Genomic DNA, 21,564 nt, shown 5'->3' with positions numbered 1-21,564 from the left:
CCACAATAGGCTTTCCCTTAAGTCTCTTCGAAAATGTATGGTGGAATGAGTGGGGTTTTCCCTGCAATACTGTAATTAATATAAAGGCATTAGGTGACAACAGGACTTAATGGATAAAGCTTTGGGATAAAGACAAAATTAGGGACATAACATTATCCCTCTCTTGTAGGATCAATCTCACTTTGTTGTTGACGGGTGTCATTTAAAATTACACATAGCTTTCATTTTCCTGCGTCAGATTAAAATCTGTGTGCTAAATGTGTCTGTAATGAATATTGAGATAAAGGACATAACTCCGGCCTGGTTGAGGTGTGAAAAGCCTTGACCCTCGAGCCGTGAGTTATAAGGGACAGAGGAGGTTCACAGGGGCCAGATGGAGAGCTGTGGCCTGGTGCTGAAACCATGTCTTGAAAGGTCTAGCAGCCAAAACACTGGTTATGCTAAATATTGAATAAAGGAAGTGTACAAGTAAACAAGAAAAACATGCACCGTATCCTCCTTCACTGGTGCTGACTGTTTCCAGGCTGCTACTGGCTACAGTCTGGTAGGTAGCCATGGTGAGCATGGGGGAGTCACAATGTGTCCCGGCCGGCCGGAACCCTCCCAAAATACGAATCCATCCGTAATCTCCATGGTGACAGAATACTTTTTTTGTCAAAAGAAATTATAATAAAAAATAAAAGTCATGCCCACATCCTCTGTGCATCTGGAGATTTGGGGGTGGGCGTACAGGGTAGGAAGGTCAGAAGTAGTGCACTATACAGGGAATAGGGTTTAATTTGCGATACAAAAAAGAGTTAACAAAAGCAGGTTTCTTCTTCCCTGCTGAACTTTTACCCTGGGAGTGTATGTATGCTCCCACTCCTAAAAACACCAACAAACAGTTAAGATGCCTCCACCCTCCACCCCCTGCCTCTGTGATTTGCATTCATTGACAAAGAGTCGTCTTAAATGTTCTGAATGTTAATACCTGCGGACCTAATTAAAATGAAAGAAAATAATAACAGCGACTAGCAGCAGCAGGGGCTGGAAACACAAATCCTTTCCAGATACTATGTGAGGAGGCAGACCAGAGCCCAGGGGCTGCTACAGGATGGCACACAGGCATTCTTTACTAGTTCCCCCACTGGCGCAGAGCGTGAAGGGACACATATGTACTTTGCCGTCAGGAAAATCACTAGATCTATAAATTGTTTTGGCTTAACGCATAATCCTTTCCATTGATAAAATTATGTTGAGTGCGCCTGGCTAGAAGTTCACAAATACAAGGATAGGCACAGATGCTTTTTGACTTTCTAGTTTTCCTTTAATTTGCAAATCTTGTAATCTAAGCCTAGAGCTGACTGAACCAACTTCAAAACCAGCGCTGCTCTCGCGGCCAAGACTCCAATCTGTTTTCCATTTAAGTGTCAAGCCGGCATCCTTTTTGCTGGTTGACAAAAGCTGTTATTTAAAATGATTATATGCTAAAAACTGTGTGAGGACCTTAGTAAGTTTACGAACGGCCCGAACGGAAAAACTGTGCTGCGGCCATAGGGGAGTTTCTCTCATCTTTTAATGTAGTGTTATTTACCAAACACTTCTGTCGGTCGGGGGTCAGGACGGCCCCAGTCTGGATGTGTCATTCAGCCAGATGTCAGGGTTTGGGCTTTTCAGCAGCAAGCATGTTTTCAGAATTAGTACTGAGCGTCAGTCACTGGGCGAAGTACCCAAACCCTCCCTGTTTGTATCCCTCTCTCCATGTCAGCCAGGACACAGCCAGAAGACTAATAGAGGCAGTACAGAGGCAGAGGGGCCAGGCAGAGCCAGAATCGGTGGCAGAGGCAGAAAGAGAGAGCGAGGCAGCAGAGGGAGCGAGAGGTAAAGGCAGCAGAGGAGTAGGCAGTGTTCCTTTAAAAACATGGGGAAGGTGGTCTCCATCAAAGCCCAGCCGAAGACAGACTTCCTTATTTCATTTCCTGGGGAGGAAATATCGAGTTATGTTTTCGCTGTTCTGGAAGAGGGGAAAGAGGGAGGTCACAGCAGCCCTGGCAGGGTATGGAGAGAAGAGCAGAGCAGTCGTCTGTGGTTCTCTCTTACCTTTGCTCCCTCTCCACCAGCCAGGGCCATTCCCCACTCCTCCGGCTTCCCAAGGGACCAACATATCTTCTTAATCCCCTCTCTCCTTGCCTTCCTCCCGCTCTATGTATGTCTTTAGGGGGGCTTGTGGTGCTGTTACTACCCAGCTTTCAAATGTACTTAAGATTTGTACCTCGTAACATCAATGTGAGGCAGTACAACCAAGGGCCCGAGCCTGTCTTCCCCTTCCTTTCCACACATTTTAAATGGGAAAACGTCATAAAGATTGACACCCTGGCGAAAGAGACAGGACATTCCATTAGCACATGGAAGTTTCACATCTCTTCTCCTCCCCGCTCATCTCCTCTCTTCTTTGACCTGCCCCTCTCCCCTCCCCTCTGTTCCTCTCCCCTCCCCTCTGTTCCTCTCCCCTCCCCTCTGTTCCTCTCCCCTCCCCTCTGTTCCTCTCCCCTCCCCTCTGTTCCTCYCYSCWCCTTGCCATGCAGCCAGATTGGCTTATTCAACTCTCTCCAAAACGAGAGTTACTAACGCACTACCTTATATCAGCTCTTTCAGACCTGATTATTTCCAGCGAAAGATCAAAACAACTACTTGACCTGTTGTTTCCTTGTTAAATCAGGCATTTGAGGAAGGATGGATGGGAAAGGGAACTCATGTGAAGGCTTCGTCTGAAATGACACAGTCAATCCCTATATAGGGCACTACTAAATTGGGTGTCAATGCAGACGTAGTCCGAGTATGCAAGTCACGTTGACATGTTGTGCAATCTGGTGCCAATCTGGTGCCACTGTCTGTGACCAATCAGTGAGAGGGAGACCAGAAAAATACAACGACTAGACCAGACATGAGTCTATCATCATACATATTCTAACTTCTGAGAAGCATCGACAACAGGCAAGCCCAATAAAATAAAACTATGCCTTGTTGCCAACTGACGCACATCACACCTACCAGTGGTCATGGTTACCAGCAGCCATGGTTAGCACATGTGGAAACTGGATTACAAGTATGTGTGGCGTAGTTCAACTTTGACCCATCCAGAGAAAGGCTATTTATTTGGCTTGAGAGCTAATGGACTGTAACGCTATTTGATGTCATCAGGAACAGCAACTTTTTCAATATTGGAAAGCCCTGGGCTTGCACATAGAATTACATATAAACTCACATTATCGGATCTGTATGGGCTTGTAGTGTAAAAAGCACCGCGCGGTCTAAAGCACTGCATCGCAGCGCTAGAGGCGTCACAACAKACCCGGGTTCGAACACAGGCTGTATCACAACCGGCCGTGATCGGGAGTCCCATAGGGCGGCGCACAATTGGCCCAGCGTCGTCCGGGTTAGGGGAGGGTTTGGCCGGGGAGGCTTTATTTGGCTCTAGCGACTCCTTGTGGCGGGCTGGGCGCCTGCAGGCTGTCGAGGTCGTCAGTTGAACGGTGTTTCCTCCGACACATTGGTGCAGCTGGCTTCCGGGTTAAGCGGGTGGGTGTTAAGAAGCGCGGTTTGGTGGGTCATGTTTCGGAGGACGCATGACTCGACCTTTGCCTCCTGAGCCCGTTGGGGAGTTGCAGCGATGAGACAAGATCGAAATTTGGGAGAAAAATGTGGTAAAATATAAAGTATATATATATCACACAGTTGAAGTCGGAAGTCTATATACACCTTAGCCAAATACATTTAAACTCAGTTTCACAATTCATGACATTTAATCCTAGTAAAAATTCCCCTGTCTTAGGTCAGTCAGGATCACCAGTTTATTTTAAGAATGTGAAATGTCATAATAATAGTAGAGAGAATGATTAATTTCAGCTTTTATTTCTTTCATCACATTCCCAGTGGGTCAGAAGTTTACATACACTCAATTAGTATTTAGTAGCATTGCCTTTAAATTGTTTAATGTTTAACTTGGGTCAAACGTTTCAGGTAGCCTTCCACAAGCTTCCCACAATAAGTTGGGTGAATTTTGGCCCATTCCTCCTGACAGAGCTGGTGTAACTTAGTCAGGCTTGTAGGCCTCCTTGCTCACACACGCCTGTTCAGTTTTGCCCACAAAATTTCTATGGGATTGAGGTCAGGGCTTTGTGATGGCCACTCCAATACCTTGACTTTGTTGTCCGTAAGCCAGAACTTTGGAAGAATGCTTGGGGTCATTGTCCATTTGGAAGACCCATTGGTGACCAAGCTTTAACTTCCTGACTGATGTCTTGAGATGTTGCTTCAATATATCCACATCATTTTCCTCCCTCATGATGACATCTATTTTGTGAAGTGCCCCAGTCCCTCCTGCAGCAAAGCACCCCCACAACATGATRCTGCCACCCCCGTGCTWCACGGTTGGGATAGTGTTCTTCGGCTTGCAAGCATCTCCCTTTTTCCTCCAAACATAACGATGTTATGGCCAATCAGTTCTATTTTTGTTTCATCAGACCAGAGGACATTTCTCCAAAAGTACAATCTTTGTCCCCATGTGCAGTTGCAAACCGTAGTATTGCTTTTTTATGACGGTTTTGGAGCAGTGGCTTCTTCCTTGCTGAGCGGCCTTTCAGGTTATGTCGATATAGGACTCGTTTTACTGTGGATATAGATACTTTTCTACATGTTTCCTCCAGCATCTTTACAAGGTCCTTTGCTGTTGATCTGGGATTGATTTGTACTTTTCGCACCAAAGTGCGTTCATCTCTAGGAGACAGAACGCGTCTCCTTCCTGAGCGTTAAAACGGCTGCGTGGTCACATGGTGTTTATACTTGCGTACTATTGTTTGTACAGATGAACATGGTACCTTCAGGCGTTTGGAAATTGCACCCAAGGATGAACCAGACTTGTGGAAGTCTACAATTTTTTTCTGAGGTCTTGGATGATTTCTGTTGATTTCCCATGATGTCAAGCAAAGAGGCACCGAGTTTGAAGGTAGGCCTCGAAATACATCCACGTGTACACCTCCAATTGACTCATATTATGTCAATTAGCCTATCAGAAGCTTCTAAAGCCATGGCATCATTTTCAGGGATTTTCCAAGCTGTTTAGAGGCACAGTCAACTTAGTGTATGTAATCTTCTGACCCACTGGAATTGTGATACAGTGAATGATAAGTGAAATAATCTGTCTGTAAACAATTGTTGGAAAAATTACTTGTCATGCACAAAGTAGATATCCTAACCGACTTGCCAAAACTATAGTTTGTTAACAAGWMATTTGTGGAGTGGTTGAAAAACGAGTTTTAATGACTCCAACTTAAGTGTATGTAAACTTCCGACTTCAACTGTATATATACATATATACCCACACACACACACATACTTTAGTGGATTCAGTCGCTGATATCAGACACCACCCTCCAAACTGCATCTCCCAGCATATCCCAGCTTCCTGTTGACACAGGAAGCGATGTGATGAGGGATGTGTACTGTACTCACCCCAAGGACCCAGTGCTCTTGCACACCCCCAGGAGAGGCCTCTTGTCCGCAAAACCATCAATCATCAGCGGACCTAGAAGGAGAAGAGAGAAGGATGATGAGGGACTGACCGAGAGCAGTGAAACAACTGACCAACACAAAGAGGAACATTCATCGTTAGGGGGCCCTATGCATGTGAGACAGGCCTGTTGTGTAGTGGGCCCGGCCAGGCCCAGCCTGCCAGAGCCACTCAATCCACTTAACCAACACTACCGCAGCAGGATGCGTGTTGATTACATTACAACAGCAGCACTGTAATCAAATTATACCCCCAAAAAACTCTGAAAAGGAAATGGAGACAAAATATAAAATAGAACAAGAAAAGAAAAGAAAGAGAGACCCTCTCATTCCTGTCAACTTGGGAGGACTCATCCCCACCAACCACAAAATAATGCCCAGGTTCACATCAAGACCTATGGGGATCAAATATATTAACATACCAGCATGGAAAACATTAAGAGGAGGGAGACAGAGGACCAGAAATAGCACTCTGCGCAACATGTTGAACTCAAACCATCTTTCCCCTCGGTATGGAGGAGAGGAACGAGAGAGGGAAAAAGAAAGAGAACGCCTTCAAAGCTGAGGAGGGTTTTGTCTCCCTCTGTGTTTAATTCTTTTGGTTTTGGAGGGGAAATTACAGTATGGTAAAAGCCAAGTGGGCATATTTAGTTTCAGTCAAAAATGGCACCCTATTCCCTACATTGAGCACTACTTTTGACCAGGTCCCATAGGCCTCTGGCCAAAGTAGTGCACTATGTAGGGACTAGGGTGCCATTTGGGACATAAAATTAGGGAGGCGGAGAAAACATGTTGCATTAAGTCTACAGATCCCATATTTCCCCTAATTTTCACATTCTTAGGTGGGTGTGTGTGTGTGTGTGTGTGTGTGTGTGTTGTGTGTGGTGTGTGTGTGTGTGTGTGTGTGTGTGTGTGTGTGTTGTGTATATATATATATATTAGATTGTGTAGGCCTGTGGAGGGGAGTCATTTAGCCTGACCGTAATCACTGTGAGTTCCTGTGGTGTACCGTGCCGTGTGGAGAGCCAACATGCCGTCCTCAAACCCTAACACTCCCAAACACAGCCTTTCTTCTGCACTCATATTTCTGTCATCAAACATTACAACGGGTCACCATATTGAGCTGTAGGCAAATATGATTACCCCGAAAGACAAGGGTTTCATTTGAACAACGCATTTAGGAAAATAAACAGTTTTGTAATACAGTCAGGGGAAAAGAGCTAAGATTTCATTTTAGTTTGACTACGCTTTGATTATGAATGGACTGTCATTTCAGAGATATAGTTTAGCTCATTCGACATACAAATTCGACAATTGTATGTTTGAGCGTTGACTGTGTGCGCATCTACATTTCCCCATTCGACATTCGTATGTTTGAGTGTTGAGTGCGTGTTTATCTCATTTATAGAGAAAGGCAAGTCTGAAGTCACACTGTTTGCGGTTTAATTAATTTCCTCAGGGCTTTAATATGGAGGCTGGGCCTCTGGGTCATAGGAGTTCAGGTCCAGCACTGAGGACCAAAAACACAATACTATCTACTGACATCCTTCTACTGTTCATATGATCAACAAAGGTTCCATACATATTAGGTCACTTGTCATCAATGCTCATCTATTGTATTGTGAATCACTTTTGGTCGTATGGCCTATACCAAGGAACGGAAGAAGAGCATGGTTACAAACTCTGGGATGCTGGACTGATAAACGGAACGCTTCTCGAAACCGCAACTTCCGCCTCTATTCCGGAAGGGCATTTCGCCTTATTTGAACCGACACCTATATTTCAGGACTTTCCAAACCGCCCACCCAGGATCCCGACTAAAAACAATTGGTCTTTTTAACAGCATCACCACAAGCAACACTGTTTGGCGGCTGGGTCTGTAATTGCAATCAGTGTCTCTCTCTCCCCGCTAGTACAATTCATTTTTATTTTGCGGTCAGAGAATCACTCCTCATGTGTTGGGTATCTGCTGCTTCTTATTACTGTCTGTGGCTTCTCCCCGTCCAGGCCCTTTCAATGCGGTCATTGTGCATTGTTGAATCTGCCAAAGGACCGGAACACAGAGCAAGAACAAAAGCTGATTTTCTCACCAGAACGCCACATGCTAGAGTTTTGTGCTTTCACTTCATTTCTGAATTATACCTGCAGTGACAGAAATTTCAACGTCATGCGCTGGGAATAACTAATTGGCGGAACGAGGGAAATCCATTGATGTACCGGCTTAGAGGATGTGAATATTTTGTTTAGATAAAGTCTTGTCTGTGAGAGCGGTCCATAGGCAACCTAGAGGGTGCCCTCCGCCTTTGAAGCTCTGAATTGAACATGATTAGATCAAAACCTTGGAATGTTTTTCACTGGCTGCTTCTCTTCCATTATAACCTTTAGAAATGCTATTACCCCTGTAATACAATGCAGCCAATGAGTTACTTGTGCGAGAAATGCTGGTGGGGGGGCTCTGGCACTTCATTCTGAGCCAGCTGAGGCCAGGCCAACGTAATTCCTTAAAGGACTGCCTTTAATATTAGGATAGGAACAGGAAGAGAGGGGCTCCTGACTATTGACAAACCGGAAGTCTTTAATTATGCATGGTATATCACTGAAACAAACACCACAAACAGCATAAATTGTGACACACTTAACTTCGTTTCAAGAGCGGTCCTTGAGCTGGCGGGAACAGATTTGAGTTTAAGTGATTACATTGTTTACGGAGGAGAGATTCATGGCCGTGTTGACACCCACGTCGAGGAAAAACACAGACCAGTGTGCTTGCATCAACTGCAGAGCGTTTTTCTTCCACTTTGCAGATTGGTGGACAAATATTGACTAAAGTGGATAGACAGAAGTTCTGTGGCATGACAAGCTGAAAACAGCTGAGCTTTTCTACTGATTTCTAGAACGACAGCATCTTGGGGACTTGAGTCTCTGGAACGACGTCGCTTACAATGTGCATCACATTCAAAGACAGTCCGATGTGAACCCGCTAGACGGAATAAAAATGTTAGGGTACCCACAGATGGCAGAGGTAAGCAGTAGATACTCACTGATATGGGCGCCGGCGATGTGGCAGCTCTCACAGGTCCGTGGCGCACAGAGAAAAGCTCCTGGGGCTACCCACACCAGCAACACGAGAGGGAGATAATAAGCAAGTAAGCAACGTATACACAATATAATCTACACATAAGTAAATGTAACAAGTCAAAGCTTTGAGACTATTTTAGCAGTGGCTGGTCAGCATTTTCTCTCCGTCCTTCTGATATAAATGCATACAATTGACGCTCAGTCTAAAAATTAATTTACTCTGATTGCTTGTAAATAAAGGAAATTTAACGAATGTATATATTATTTTTAAAGGCTTTAGTTGGTGGCAAAGACGACAATTGTTGTTTTATGCGCGTTGCGGTGTCGTTTCGTCAAAGACACTTGGACAAGCGAACACCAACTGAACAGAGATAGAGCTAGGCAGGGGGGGAAGCCCGCCTATACAATGTTAGGGGAAACACTTGATAAGAAACGGTTAACAGTTGGCCCATAGTCAGCGGGGGGAGTTGTTCTTTCTATGATACTAAACTCTATTGCGCTCGGTGTGGTGACACTAGTTAAGAGAGATAGTGTCTTATTAAGAGGTCACTCCGTTAATCAATCGGCATACTTCCAATTAAGCTCAGTGTCTGAGGAGCCAAGTCACTCCACATAACTACAGTACTTGAAGAATTATCCGCTACACCAACCAAACTTCTACAGCTGCCGCTTATGAATGGAGGCTAAAGGGCTAAGAAGTCGGCAGCAGGGCAAAGTCAAAAGACAATGTGGGGGCCCCTGACCGGAACAAAGAGAGATTTGTTCACACTGTAAGCAAAATAATCTATTCCAACTGCGTGGAAAGGGGCTTGTCGAGGAGGGAGGGGGCCCTAGAGGGGAGGGGGGCCGGTGGTTGAAGTGCCAGCCAAACCGCACATTAAAAGCCACCAAGAAAGGTCCCCAAAGCATTGCGATGCAAACAAGCTGCCTACTCTTTCTGTGACCGAGCCAACATGACAGAACGGGCTGCGACCAACAGAGTCTGATAACCAGTCAGTCAGTCAGCTCAGCTGATGGCTTTCAAAAGAGCTACGATGACTGACGTCAAAAATACTTTTAAAATGCTTTAAACAGAACTGAGATCAAACATAGCCCAACATATAGTAACTGAAGAATAATAGGTTAGAAGATGGATAATGTTCAGGAAATAGTGTTGACACATTGACATTTTGAACATGTCCGCCACATCTGCTGTGTAGACCTATATCCCCTGTCATTCTGGGAAGCTACAGTATCTATAGCTGGAGGACACCAATATATTTGAGGTTATTGTAGGTTGCTTCCCATCTTTACTTATGTGTCAGATGCAAGGAGAACTGTTCATGGAAATAAATCTGGTAGCAGTGTCCCTGCTCTATGCCAAAGAGATGCAAGGTTATCCCCTGCATTAGGCCCCAGAGAGAGGCTTGGATAGTCAGGTCAGAACACTTGCGTGGTATGTGGTGGCTCTGACGTGTGTAATGGTGCATTGTTTTAAGCGCTAAACCCCACCTTTTTTTTTTTTTGCGATAAATTACAGTGAAATGTGCATTATCACAATACTGTTGCCCTAATCCGCGTGTCTTAAGTAGATAAGCACATCCGAGGATGAACGCTCTTTTCGCAATTAGTAGCCTCTTTTCGAAGTGGTGAATCGGGCCATTGTTTTTATTAGAAGTGCAGCTCGGCCCAGTGACAGTGGACAGATTACACTAGAGCACAGAGAGAGGGAATAACTGGGACTACGGTGGGAGGACGGGTGGGATTCCTATTGCAAATGGAGAATAATGGAATTTTCCAGATTGTGTGTGGTGGAGGGGGTTTGGATAATGATAATACGGCAGGCATTGTGCATTACCCCACAGCTCATCCTTACATGGCTCTGTGTGACATGACAGCCAGCCAGGCATCAACATCTATCTCTGTTCTCCGCCATTACATTAGCCGCCTGCCTACACARCAATATGCCAAATTGCTTCTTCTTGATTTTTTAAATAATTTTTCATTTTATTAATTTCATTTGTTGGTCTGGGTGGGATGTTTTTAAATGCAAACTAGTGTGTTGTACACTGTTCTAATCTGCAATACCCCTCAGTTGTGACTCACGATATCTGGGCCATATTCACGAGTGAACATAGACAGGACACATTGCATGACATATTGGTGGTGGATGAATGTGATCAGTGAATGATGATGAATACTTTCAAACAAAGATAAAGTGGTTTTGGGATCCTAAAATAACTGCAATTGATTTAAATTTTAGTTTCCATCATGAGGGACACACGACAAGCAAAATGTAACACACACAAAGAGCAACGTCTGGTAGGACACAAGCAGGGGCCGTTTTCACTGTTGAGCTACAAAGCAGACTGCAGACCAGCGGTGAAAACTTTACACCCTTTTGGAAACAGATGAAGCTCATAGCCAGGCAGCCGGTGGAGACAGGGGAAAATATCAGTGTATCTGGGACTAGTTTTAATAATAACAGCATCCACACAGACACCTCTCTTCAAAGCTGGTCATTTCACCCAACACCTCCTCAGTCCAACAACTTGCCCACGCTAGTCTGGGACTTATCTGTCTGGGGCCTGGCAGGCGACACCTTTTCAGTCAAAGATCCCTCGCTATCTAACAGGACAGTAATACACAAACACAGGGACGGTTGATATGTACATACACACTCCCTCTGTCAGCCCGTCTGATGAAGGCGTGTGTGTGTGTGTGTGTGTGTGTGTGTGTGTGTGTGTGTGTGTGTGTATGCAGTCAGTGCCATTACAGAGGGTGTTGGCTTAGCGACTGTCACAAACACTTCACAGCCACTCACGGTTTGAGACCGAGGTGCTTTCATCACTTAATATGAACCCAGTGAAAAAACATGTCCCGGAAACATGCCAAAACCACAGAAAAACTACAAGAGGGGAAGACAAAGAGAAAGAACACCTTAACAGTGTATCGCCCAGTTGGGGTCAATTCCAATCCTTGATCAACTGGTTTTGAAAAGGAACTATAACCAACTCAAGATGGTAATAGAATATAAACACAGCAAAAAAAGAAGGGTCCCTTTTTCAGGACCCTGTCTGTCAAAGATCATTCGTAAAAATCCAAATAACTTCACAGATCTTCATTGTAAAGGGTTTAAACACTGTTTCCCATGATTGTTCAATGAACCACAAACAATTAACGAACATGCACCTGTGGAAAGGTCATTAAGACACTAACAGCTTACAGACAGTAGACAATTAAGGTCACAGTTACGAAAACTTAGGACACTAAAGAGGCCTTTCTACTGACTCTGAAATACACCAAAAGAACGATGCCCAGGGTCCCTACTCATCTTCGTGAACGTGCCTTAGGCATGCTGCAAGGAGGCATGAGGACTACAGATGTGACCAGGGCAATAAATTGCAATGTCCGTACTGTGAGGCGTCTAAGACATCGCTACAAGGAGACAGGACGGACAGCTGATCGTCCTTGCAGTGGCAGACCACGTGTAACAACACCTGCACAGGATCGGTACATCACACCTACGGGACAGGTACAGGATGGCAACAACAACTGCCCGAGTTACACAAGGAACTGAGAGAGGCTGGACTGAGGGCTTGTAGGCCTGTTGTAAGGCAGGTCCTTACCAGACATCACCGGCAACAACGTCGCCTATGGGCACAAACCCACCGTCGCTGGACCAGACAGGACTGGCAAAAAGTGCTCTTCACTGACGAGTTGCGGTTTTGTCTCACCAGGGGTGATGGTTGGATTCACGTTTAACATCGAAGGAATGAGCATTACACCGAGGCCTGTACTCTGGAGCGGGATCGATTTGGAGATGGAGGGTCCGTCATGGTCTGGGGCAGTGTGTGTCAGTTCATCATCATGACGACTGAGCTTGTCGTCATTGCAGGCAATCTCAACGCTGTGCGTTACAGGGAAGACATCCTCCTCCCTCATGTGGTACCCTTCCTTGCAGGCTCATCCTGACATGACCCTCCAGCATGACAATGCCACCAGCCATACTGCTCGTTCTGTGCGTGATTTCCTGCAAGACAGGAATGTTCAGTGTTCTGCCATGGCCAGCGAAGAGCCCAGATCTCAATCCCATTGAGCACGTCTGGGACCTGTTGGATCGGAGGGTGAGGACTAGGGCCATTCCCCCCAGAAATGTCCGGGAACTTGCAGGTGCCTTGGTGGAAGAATGGGTATCATCTCACAGCAAGAACTGGCAAATATGGTGGCAGGTCATGAGAGATGTGCTGCAGTACTTAATGCACTGGTGGCACACCAGATTACTGGACTGTTACTTTTGATTTGACCCCCCGTTGTTCAGGGACACATTATTCCATTTCTGTTAGTCACATGTCTGTGGAAACTTGTTCAGTTTATGTCTCAGTTGTTGAATCTTGTTATGTTCATACAAATATTTACACATGTTTAAGTTTAATGAAAATAAACGCAGTTGACAGTGAGAGGCGTTCTTTTTTTGCTGAGAGTTTATGTATTGCAGCAGCACATCTGCAGCTGGCTGGCTATAGGCCCTTCTTCTCCTCATTTAATCTGGATAGTACCATGTTAGGGCAGGCTAGCGTAGCACAATCGGTAGCTAGTGCCTATAGTCTCGACTCCTCAATTCTCATAAGAGGTGCGTTAACAAACAGACACGTTGTTCATAGCCACATCACACCGGTGTGTGTTTATGTTCCAGACAGCCTCCGTGTACGTGTGCGAGGGAAAGGTAGTGTCGTTTCCTAGTTGGGCCTGTGGATGTTTAGGAAAGGACTGATTAAGGACTTAGTTCTTGTTCTAGAGCTCATAGATGTACAGTTGAAGTCGAAGTTTTACATACACTTAGGTTGGAGTCATTAAAACTCGTTTTTCAACCACTCCACAAATTTCTTGTTAAGCAAACCTATAGTTAGTTTGGCAAGTCGGTTAGGATATCTACTTTGTGCATGACAAGTAATTTTCCAACAATTGTTTACAGACAGATATTTCACTTATAATTCACTGTATCATAATTCCAGTGTGTGTCAGAAGTTTACATACACTAAGTTGACTGTGCCTCTAAACATCTGGAAAATTCCAGAAAATGAGCCATGGCTTTAGAAGCTTCTGATAGGCTAATTGACATCATTTGAGTCAATTGGAGGTGTACCTGTGGATGTATTTTCAAGCCCTACCTTCAAACTCAGTGCCTCTTTGCTTGACATCATGGGAAAAATCAAAAGAAATCAGCCAAGACCTCAGAAAGAAAAAAATTGAAATTCTCCCAAGGAATACCAAACGCCTGAAGGTACCACATTCATCTGTACAAACAATAGAAACGCAAGTATAAACACCATGGACCACGCAGCCTCCATACCACTCAGGAGGGAGACGCGTTCTGTCTCCTAGAGATGAACGCACTTTGGTGCGAAAAGTGCAAATCAATCCAGAACAACAGCAAAGGACCTTCTGAAGATGCTGGAGGAAACAGGTACAAATGTATCTATATCCACAGTAAAACGAGTCCTATATCGACATAACCTGAAAGCCGCTCAGCAAGGAAGAAGCCACTGCTCCAAAACCGCATAAAAAAAGCCAGAATACGGTTGCAACTGCACATGGGGACAAAGATCGTACTTTTTGGATAAATGTCCTCTGGTCTATGAAACAAAACTGGAACTGTTTGGCCATAATGACCATCGTTATTGTTTGGAGGAAAAGGGAGATGCTTGCAACCCGAAGAACACCATCCCAACCGTGTAGCACGGGGGGCAAGCATCATGGTGTGGGGGATGCTTGCTTGCAAGGAGGGGAACTGGTTGCACGATCACAAAATAGATGGCTTCATGAGGAAGAAATATATGTGGATATATTGAAGCAACATCTCAAAACATCAGTCAGGAAGTTAAAGCTTGGTCACAATGGGTCTTCCAAATGAACAATGTACCCCAAGCATACTTCCAAAGTTGTGGCAAGATGGCTTAAGGACAACAAAGTCAAGGTATTGGAGTGGTTCATCACAAAGCCCTGACCTCAATCCAGTAGAAAATGTGTGGGCAGAACTGAAAAAAGCGTGTGAGAGCAAGGATGCCTACAACCTGACTCAGTTACACCAGCTCTGTCAGGAGGAATGGGCCAAAATTCACCCAACTTATTGTGGGAAGCTTGTGGAAGGCTACCCGAAACGTTTGACCCAAGTTAAACAATTTAAAGGCAATGCCTTACCAAATACTAATTGAGTGTATGTAAACTTCTGACCCACTGGGAATGTGATGAAAGAAATAAAAGCTGAAATAAATCTCTCCACTATTATTCTGATATTTCACATTCTTAAAATAAAGTGGTGATCCTAACTGACCTAAGACAGGGAATTTAAATGTATTTGGCTAAGGTGTATGTAAACTTCTGACTTAAACTGTATGTTAAGTTTGCATGTTTCTGTGACAGCTTGCACGTGAAACCTGATAGTCCTAAATGGAGGCCGTTGCAGAGTTGCGGGTTATTTGTTAAGTTATAGAGCTGACAAATTCCTCTAATGATTTTCCAAGAGAATTTCTCAATATTCCTGAAAACAAATTTACTGTGGTTGAAAAAAATTGTTGTTTCAAAACAGATCTTTCAAATAGACAATACATTCCTCCTTGTTGGGCTTTGATATTAACTCGAAAGAAAAAAATCTGGGTGAAAGAAAATTGCAGGAAAAAGTTTAACGCCATTTCCACTATTACGTTTCTCAATAAGTGGTTTCTTACTTTACTTCAATCCATATTCATCCTCATAAATATTTGACCCTGGGATGAGACAGGTCACATCAAAACAAACCACCTTATAAGAATATCAAATGTCCTCCATCTTCCTGGCTAAGTCTACCTCCTCAGTGACAGGCGAGGAGGAAATGAGTGGCCCGTCTCTCACCTCCATGATTTTCCTCACCTTGTGGAGGCCTGTGCATGTCTCTATTGCGGAAGTCTGCTCCATGTGGGTGCACAATAGTGATGTGAGGGAGGGTGATAGTTACATATTGGGATATAATTTTTTTACAATATATCGTATCGACAATATCGCAATATTATTTTTGTGCTAGTTGGCTGTACCTGCACCAAAACTCAAGTATTTCATTTCATAGCCTGTTCTCCATCTTCTTTTTAAAATAGGGAGCTACTTTTTCAACACTTTTATTTCCATGACGATCAAAACTTGTTTTCTCATGGCTCTCTCTTATCCCTTTCCAGCAGACATATGGTGAGCAATATGTTTGAAACATCGAATTGCAATAAAAATCACAATACATATCGTAGCGGCACCTAAGTATTGTGATAATATTGTATCGTGAGGTCCCTGGCAATTTCCAGCCCTAGTGCACAAAAGGCGCTATGTGTCCTGTAACTGTGGGACCTGGAGAGAGTAGTGTCCTGTGTGAAGCACCCACCCTGCTCATCAAACGTAAACAGCTCTACACTTCAAATTAAATATTTCAACACCCACAACACAAAGACCTGCATTTCATATTTCAACACCCACAACACAGATCCTAGAGAAACCATTGGTGCAGAAGTTGTCAGGACTTGGAATTGACTTGAGCATTTTAAGAAGAGAATAGCTGTAACACCCTGGTATATCCTGACATCTAGTGGGGGACAAGGAGTACTGGAAGTGAGATACGATAACGTCTCCGTGGTCTGTTGTCGTTGTTATGAACATCTTTCTATTGACAGCTGGTCTCTACGTTACAGCTGGTCTCTACGTTACAGCTGGTCTCTACGTTACAGCTGGTCTCTACGTTACAGCTGGTCTCTACGTGACAGCTGGTCTTACGTTACAGCTGGTCTTTACTCGTACAGCTGGTCTGTACGTTACAAGCTGGTCTTTACGTTAAGCTGGTCTTTACGGTACAGGTGGTTCTTTACGTTACAGGTGGTCTTTACGTTTACAGGCGGGTCTTTACGTTACAGGCGGTCTTTACGTTACAGCTGGTCTTTACGTTAGCAGTTCTGGTCTTTACGTTACAGCTGGTCTTTACGTTACAGCTGGTCTTTACGTTACAGCTGGTCTTTACGTTACAGCTGGTCTTTACGTTACAGCTGGTCTTTACGTTACAGCTGGTCTTTACGTTACAGCTGGTCTTTACGTTACAGCTGGTCTTTATGTTACAGCTGGTCTTTACGTTACAGGTGGTCTTTACGTTACAGCTGGTCTTTACGTTACAGGTGGTCTTTACTCACGGATATGCTCCAGATTTGCATCCCGTCGGCATAACCAATCATGAGGCAGAGAGGAGGGTCACTGCTGCCACTGTGCATCTCCAGGAACTCAGGGGAGCGGGACGTATCTGATGGACACACAGCAAAACACACAGGGATGTTATACATTTATGTACGAATAAAGAACATGAGCTGGCGCACACCCAGAAAAATGTGTTTGTGTGGAGGTGCTGACTAATGGCGAATAAACTATTAAAACAACAAAAATAATAAAAATATCTCATCACCTGTTCATGTGGAAAAGCCTACGTAGGACTAACGAAAAGACAATTAAAAACAACGCAGAGCTGAACACCGCAGCTCAATCAGGTGTAAGAACACTGACTACCCAGTAGCAGCTCACTTTGTTGAAGCTAACCATCCCATCTCCTCCCTCAAATACACAGGCATTGAGCATGTTACTCTACCAAGGAGAGGTAACGTCGAGATCCGACTACTACAAAGGGAGGCTTACTGGATATCCTATCTAAAAACATTGACCCCTAGTGGTCTCAATACTGAGTTTGATCTCAGGCACTTCTTATGAACAAGTCTTATAATTGTATATATTCTTTCTACAGCTTATTAGCGTACACCTAATATGTTCCCCCTGTTGATGCTTATTATACATTAAGGTTGAACCAAAAGATTACATGTAACAAATATGAAATGAAATACGAAACAATTAAACATGTGAAATTGAATAAAACAATAATGTATGTTGATGCTAATATTATGTACAATATTCGATGATGTTTCTATATGATAACAATAGCCTAATATATTTATGTATGTCATAAACTATWGTTTTTTTGACAGTTTCACTAATTAATTCGAATTAACTTAATCATTATGACACACCCCTCACTATTGTCTTTGGTAGCACTAATTGCACTGTTTGTCTACATAACCTGGTTCAAGTATTCATGACATTACCCTGAAAAAGGCACATGATGCCAAAACGTTGGTAAATAGCCAATACATTACTGGGAGTTTATATATGGACTCTATTTGATAGTTTATACATTTCTATTCAGTCAACTCTGTAGACTGATTAAAACTTATTTTGATTTGACTATCAAAATAGAGCTGCCTGACAGTGATATTTACCATATGTTCAAATCAGTGAAGAAAGGAGGGGGTCTGATCCAAACCTGGGCATTTCTGTAGCGGGCTGCATCCCAGAGACCCAGACATCATAACTGTTGTATGTGCCTGTGTCAGTGTATCTCCCCACAAACATACATTGAGAATACAAAACAGTAGGAACACCTTCCTAACATTGAGTTGCACAACCCCCCCAGCACCTACAACCATAACCCTTTCAAAAGCCAGATACATCTTTTGTCTTACCCATTCACCCTCTGAATGGCACACACACAATCCATGTCTCAATTGTTCCAAGGCTTAAAAATCCTTCTTTTAACCCATTTCCTCCCCTTCATATACACTGATTGAAGTGGATTTAGCAAGTGACATCAATATGGGAGCATAGCTTTCACCTGGTCAGTCTGTAATGATAAGAGCAGGTGTTCTTAATGTTTAGTATATTCTGTGTATAATCAGTTTATAAAATACATTTTACTGCTATGTTTGTTGCTGCTATCTAAAATTATGAATCCTGGTCCAAAGAAACATGACAATTTGTCTTTGTCGAGTTCTAAAATATTTTTGAATGAACTGTTTCACATTGTAGAACAATGTTTGGGGTTTAAGTGTTCCAGTGCATTCTTTTAAATAATATTCAACCCTAGCTACTTTGAATGTGTGTCAACTCTAGCCGCTTTTAATGTATTTCAACTATTCCTTCCGTATGGAACCATTTGCTTTACATTGACCATGCAAAGCAGGAACAGTGAAGTTCTAATTGAGTCCTCTTCAAAGGTTAGCGTAAATAACAAAGTGTTAGAATGTTTTATAAACACAGCCAATGATGCTGTGTCTAATCAACACATCTGCTGTCAGATTGAGGGAGAGATCTGGTGTGTGCGCGCACACAAACACACGTGCCGTTGAGATACATCAGGCCTGTCACTCAAAGTCCTTACAAGAAATGAACCATCAAATGGTTGACAAACAACGCCTGCCAAAGGAACTATTCATGTGTCACATTTAAACAGTTTTCTTCCCAGGCATTCTAACAAGAGGCCACTTATCAGCATATTTCAGGACACTCCAAATATTCTTGAACCTGTTTATATATATATATATGGTTTAACCTAATCTGTAGGTAACCTAACCTAATCCATATATATATATATGGTTTAACCTAATCTGTAGATTAAAAATACCAGATAATAATGAAGCAAGTTATCACTTGTTATCAAAATGTGTGTGTCCACCTCAAGGGTGAACAAAAGACAGTCGAGGGGGGAAGCTTTGAAACTGTTCTTAGACTTACCATTGAGGTCAGCTTTCTCAAATCTGACCCAAACTATTTTCTCCTTTTCATCAGTTGGGGGTGCACCTGTGTATGCCTTGAATAGACAAAATTAAAATCAGATGAAATGATTACTGCAGTCTGTTCATGTCATAGAATTAAAACTAGGAACTTCAATAGGATCTCTGTGGATAATGTGTGATTTAGTTAATAATATAGTTATTACGCCCTATAAAAATACCATTGACAGCCTGAGTAAACTAGTCAATCTGGTTAATGGTAACATGTAAACGTAATATACATTGATGTTACTGGAGAAAAGACGACAATCAATTGAAACAGTCTTACCTGAGGGACCACATCTTGGAGGAAGGTCACAACACTCTCCATATACGACTGCTCACTGTAATAACATAAGAGCATTACCTTGCTGAATGTGTACAGTACCAGTCAAAAGATTGGACACACTGCACTTGAAGAAATGTTCTAAGTTCTTGAAACATTCCGCATTGACTGACCTTCATGTCTTAAAGTCATGATGGACTGTAATTTCTCTTTGCTTATTTGAGCTGCTCTTGCCATAATATAGACTTGGTCTTTCACCAAATAAGGATAGCTTCTGTATACCACCCCTACCTTGTCACAACACAACTGATTGGCTCAAACACATTAAGGAAAAAATAAATTCCACAAATGAACTTAACAAGGCACACCTGTTAAATTAAATGCATTCCAGGTGACTACATTCATGCAGTTGGTTGAGAGAATGCCAAGAGTGTGCAAAGCTGTCATCAAGGCAAAGGGTGGCTACTTTGAAGAATCTTAAATACAATTAGATTTGTTACTACACGATTCCATGTGTTATTTCATAGGTTTGATGTCTTCACTATTATTTTGCAATGTAGAATATAATATAAATAAAGAAAACCCCTTGAATGAGTAGGTGTGTTCAAACTTTTGACTGGTACTGTATACATACCTATAAGTATAACGTTTAAAATGATTGCCATGAAGGTAGTGTATGCATAAGTATTATCTTTGCACTTTATTCAGGCAAATTGCTTGCAGATAACACTGTAACGCCATCTCTACCTCAGAAAAGTGGTAAGGAAATATATTGAACCAGATCATATCGATCCATAGCACTGAAGCATGTCTGAAACCGATGATTAATAACAACCATCATGTGATGTTAGGTAATGTCATGTCTTTGCAAGGGGAAACTTGTATTAGTTGGCAGCCCAGACCCATCCAGTGGAATTTCTGAAAACCTATTATTGTGTGTGTGTGTGTGTGTGTGTTTATTGTGTGTGTGTGCGTGTCCTTACGTGGCAGCTTGTGCTCGCACCACAACCCCTCCAGCACAGCGGCTTGGTCTGCGCGGGGAGTCTGATGCCATTTTGGCTCCAAGTCTTTATCCTATAGAGGAAAGAACATAACCATTAAACCCTGCTATTAGCTGATTGTAATTTATGTCTCTATTTCCATAAAGCCCGAGACCAGTAGATTTCCGTATAGGGCATAAATTGGACACAAAAAGTCTAAAACAGATTCCCACCACTTTTGGTTGTACTAATAGAACATTTTGTACTACAATATGTAGGCCTACCGGTACCCCTGACAGGCAACACAGTAAACCACGCCCCCAACCAAACAAACCTACCTGATATAACCAAGATTAGGGACAAATCACACTCCTATGAGTTCTAAACACATTACATTCAATAACTAGGATGTAGATCTGCTTTTATTTTCAATACRTTTCCTGTATCACATACCAATATGAGCTTGATTACCTTTGCTACATAAAAGTATCTAAAGGTTGTCATTAAAGCAACAAAGAGTGAGAATGTTGTTCATTGACTACAGCTCAGCGTTCAACACCATAGTGCCCTCCAAGAACATCACTAAGGTAAGGACCCTGAGACTGAACACCTCCTTCTGCAACTGAATCCTGGACGGGCCGCCCCAGGTGGTGAAAGTAGACAACACATCTGCCACGCTGACCCTTGACACTGGGGCCCCTCAGGGGTGTGTGCTTAGTCCCCTCCTGTACTGTTCACCCACGGCCGCGTGGCCAAGCACGACTCAAAAACCATCAAGTATGCAGACGACACGATGGTGGCAGGCCTGATCACCGATGACAATGAGACAGCCTATAAGGAGGAAGTCAGAGACCTGGAAGTGTGGTGCCAAGACAACAAGCTCTCTCAACATAAGCATGACAAAGGAGCTGATCGTGGACTACATTCACATCAACAAGGCTATAGTGGAGCGGGCCGAGAGCTTCAAGTTCCTCTGTGTCCACATCTCTGATGATCTATCATGGTCCACACAACAACACAGTCATGAAGAGGTCTCGAC

At 43.3% G+C, this 21,564-nt stretch overlaps 1 protein-coding gene across 1 annotated transcript in view; it reads right to left on the bottom strand.

Annotated features, from left to right (window-relative positions):
• Positions 1-20,613, bottom strand: part of LOC111956788 (BCAS3 microtubule associated cell migration factor-like) — a 401,535-nt gene extending 380,922 nt beyond the window's left edge. Inside the window, 5 exon segments of the mRNA XM_070436727.1 lie at positions 5,491-5,595; positions 16,786-16,909; positions 19,222-19,297; positions 19,549-19,603; positions 20,529-20,613. Coding sequence (XP_070292828.1) covers positions 5,491-5,595; positions 16,786-16,909; positions 19,222-19,297; positions 19,549-19,603; positions 20,529-20,599 — 431 coding nt within the window. The 5' untranslated portion in view covers positions 20,600-20,613.
• Positions 20,614-21,564: the final 951 nt, after the last annotated feature.

This window comes from Salvelinus sp. IW2-2015, linkage group LG4p (genome assembly GCF_002910315.2).
Source record: "Salvelinus sp. IW2-2015 linkage group LG4p, ASM291031v2, whole genome shotgun sequence".
Classification (NCBI taxonomy): Eukaryota; Metazoa; Chordata; class Actinopteri; order Salmoniformes; family Salmonidae; genus Salvelinus; species Salvelinus sp. IW2-2015.
This window is presented reverse-complemented; position numbering and strand designations above follow the sequence as displayed.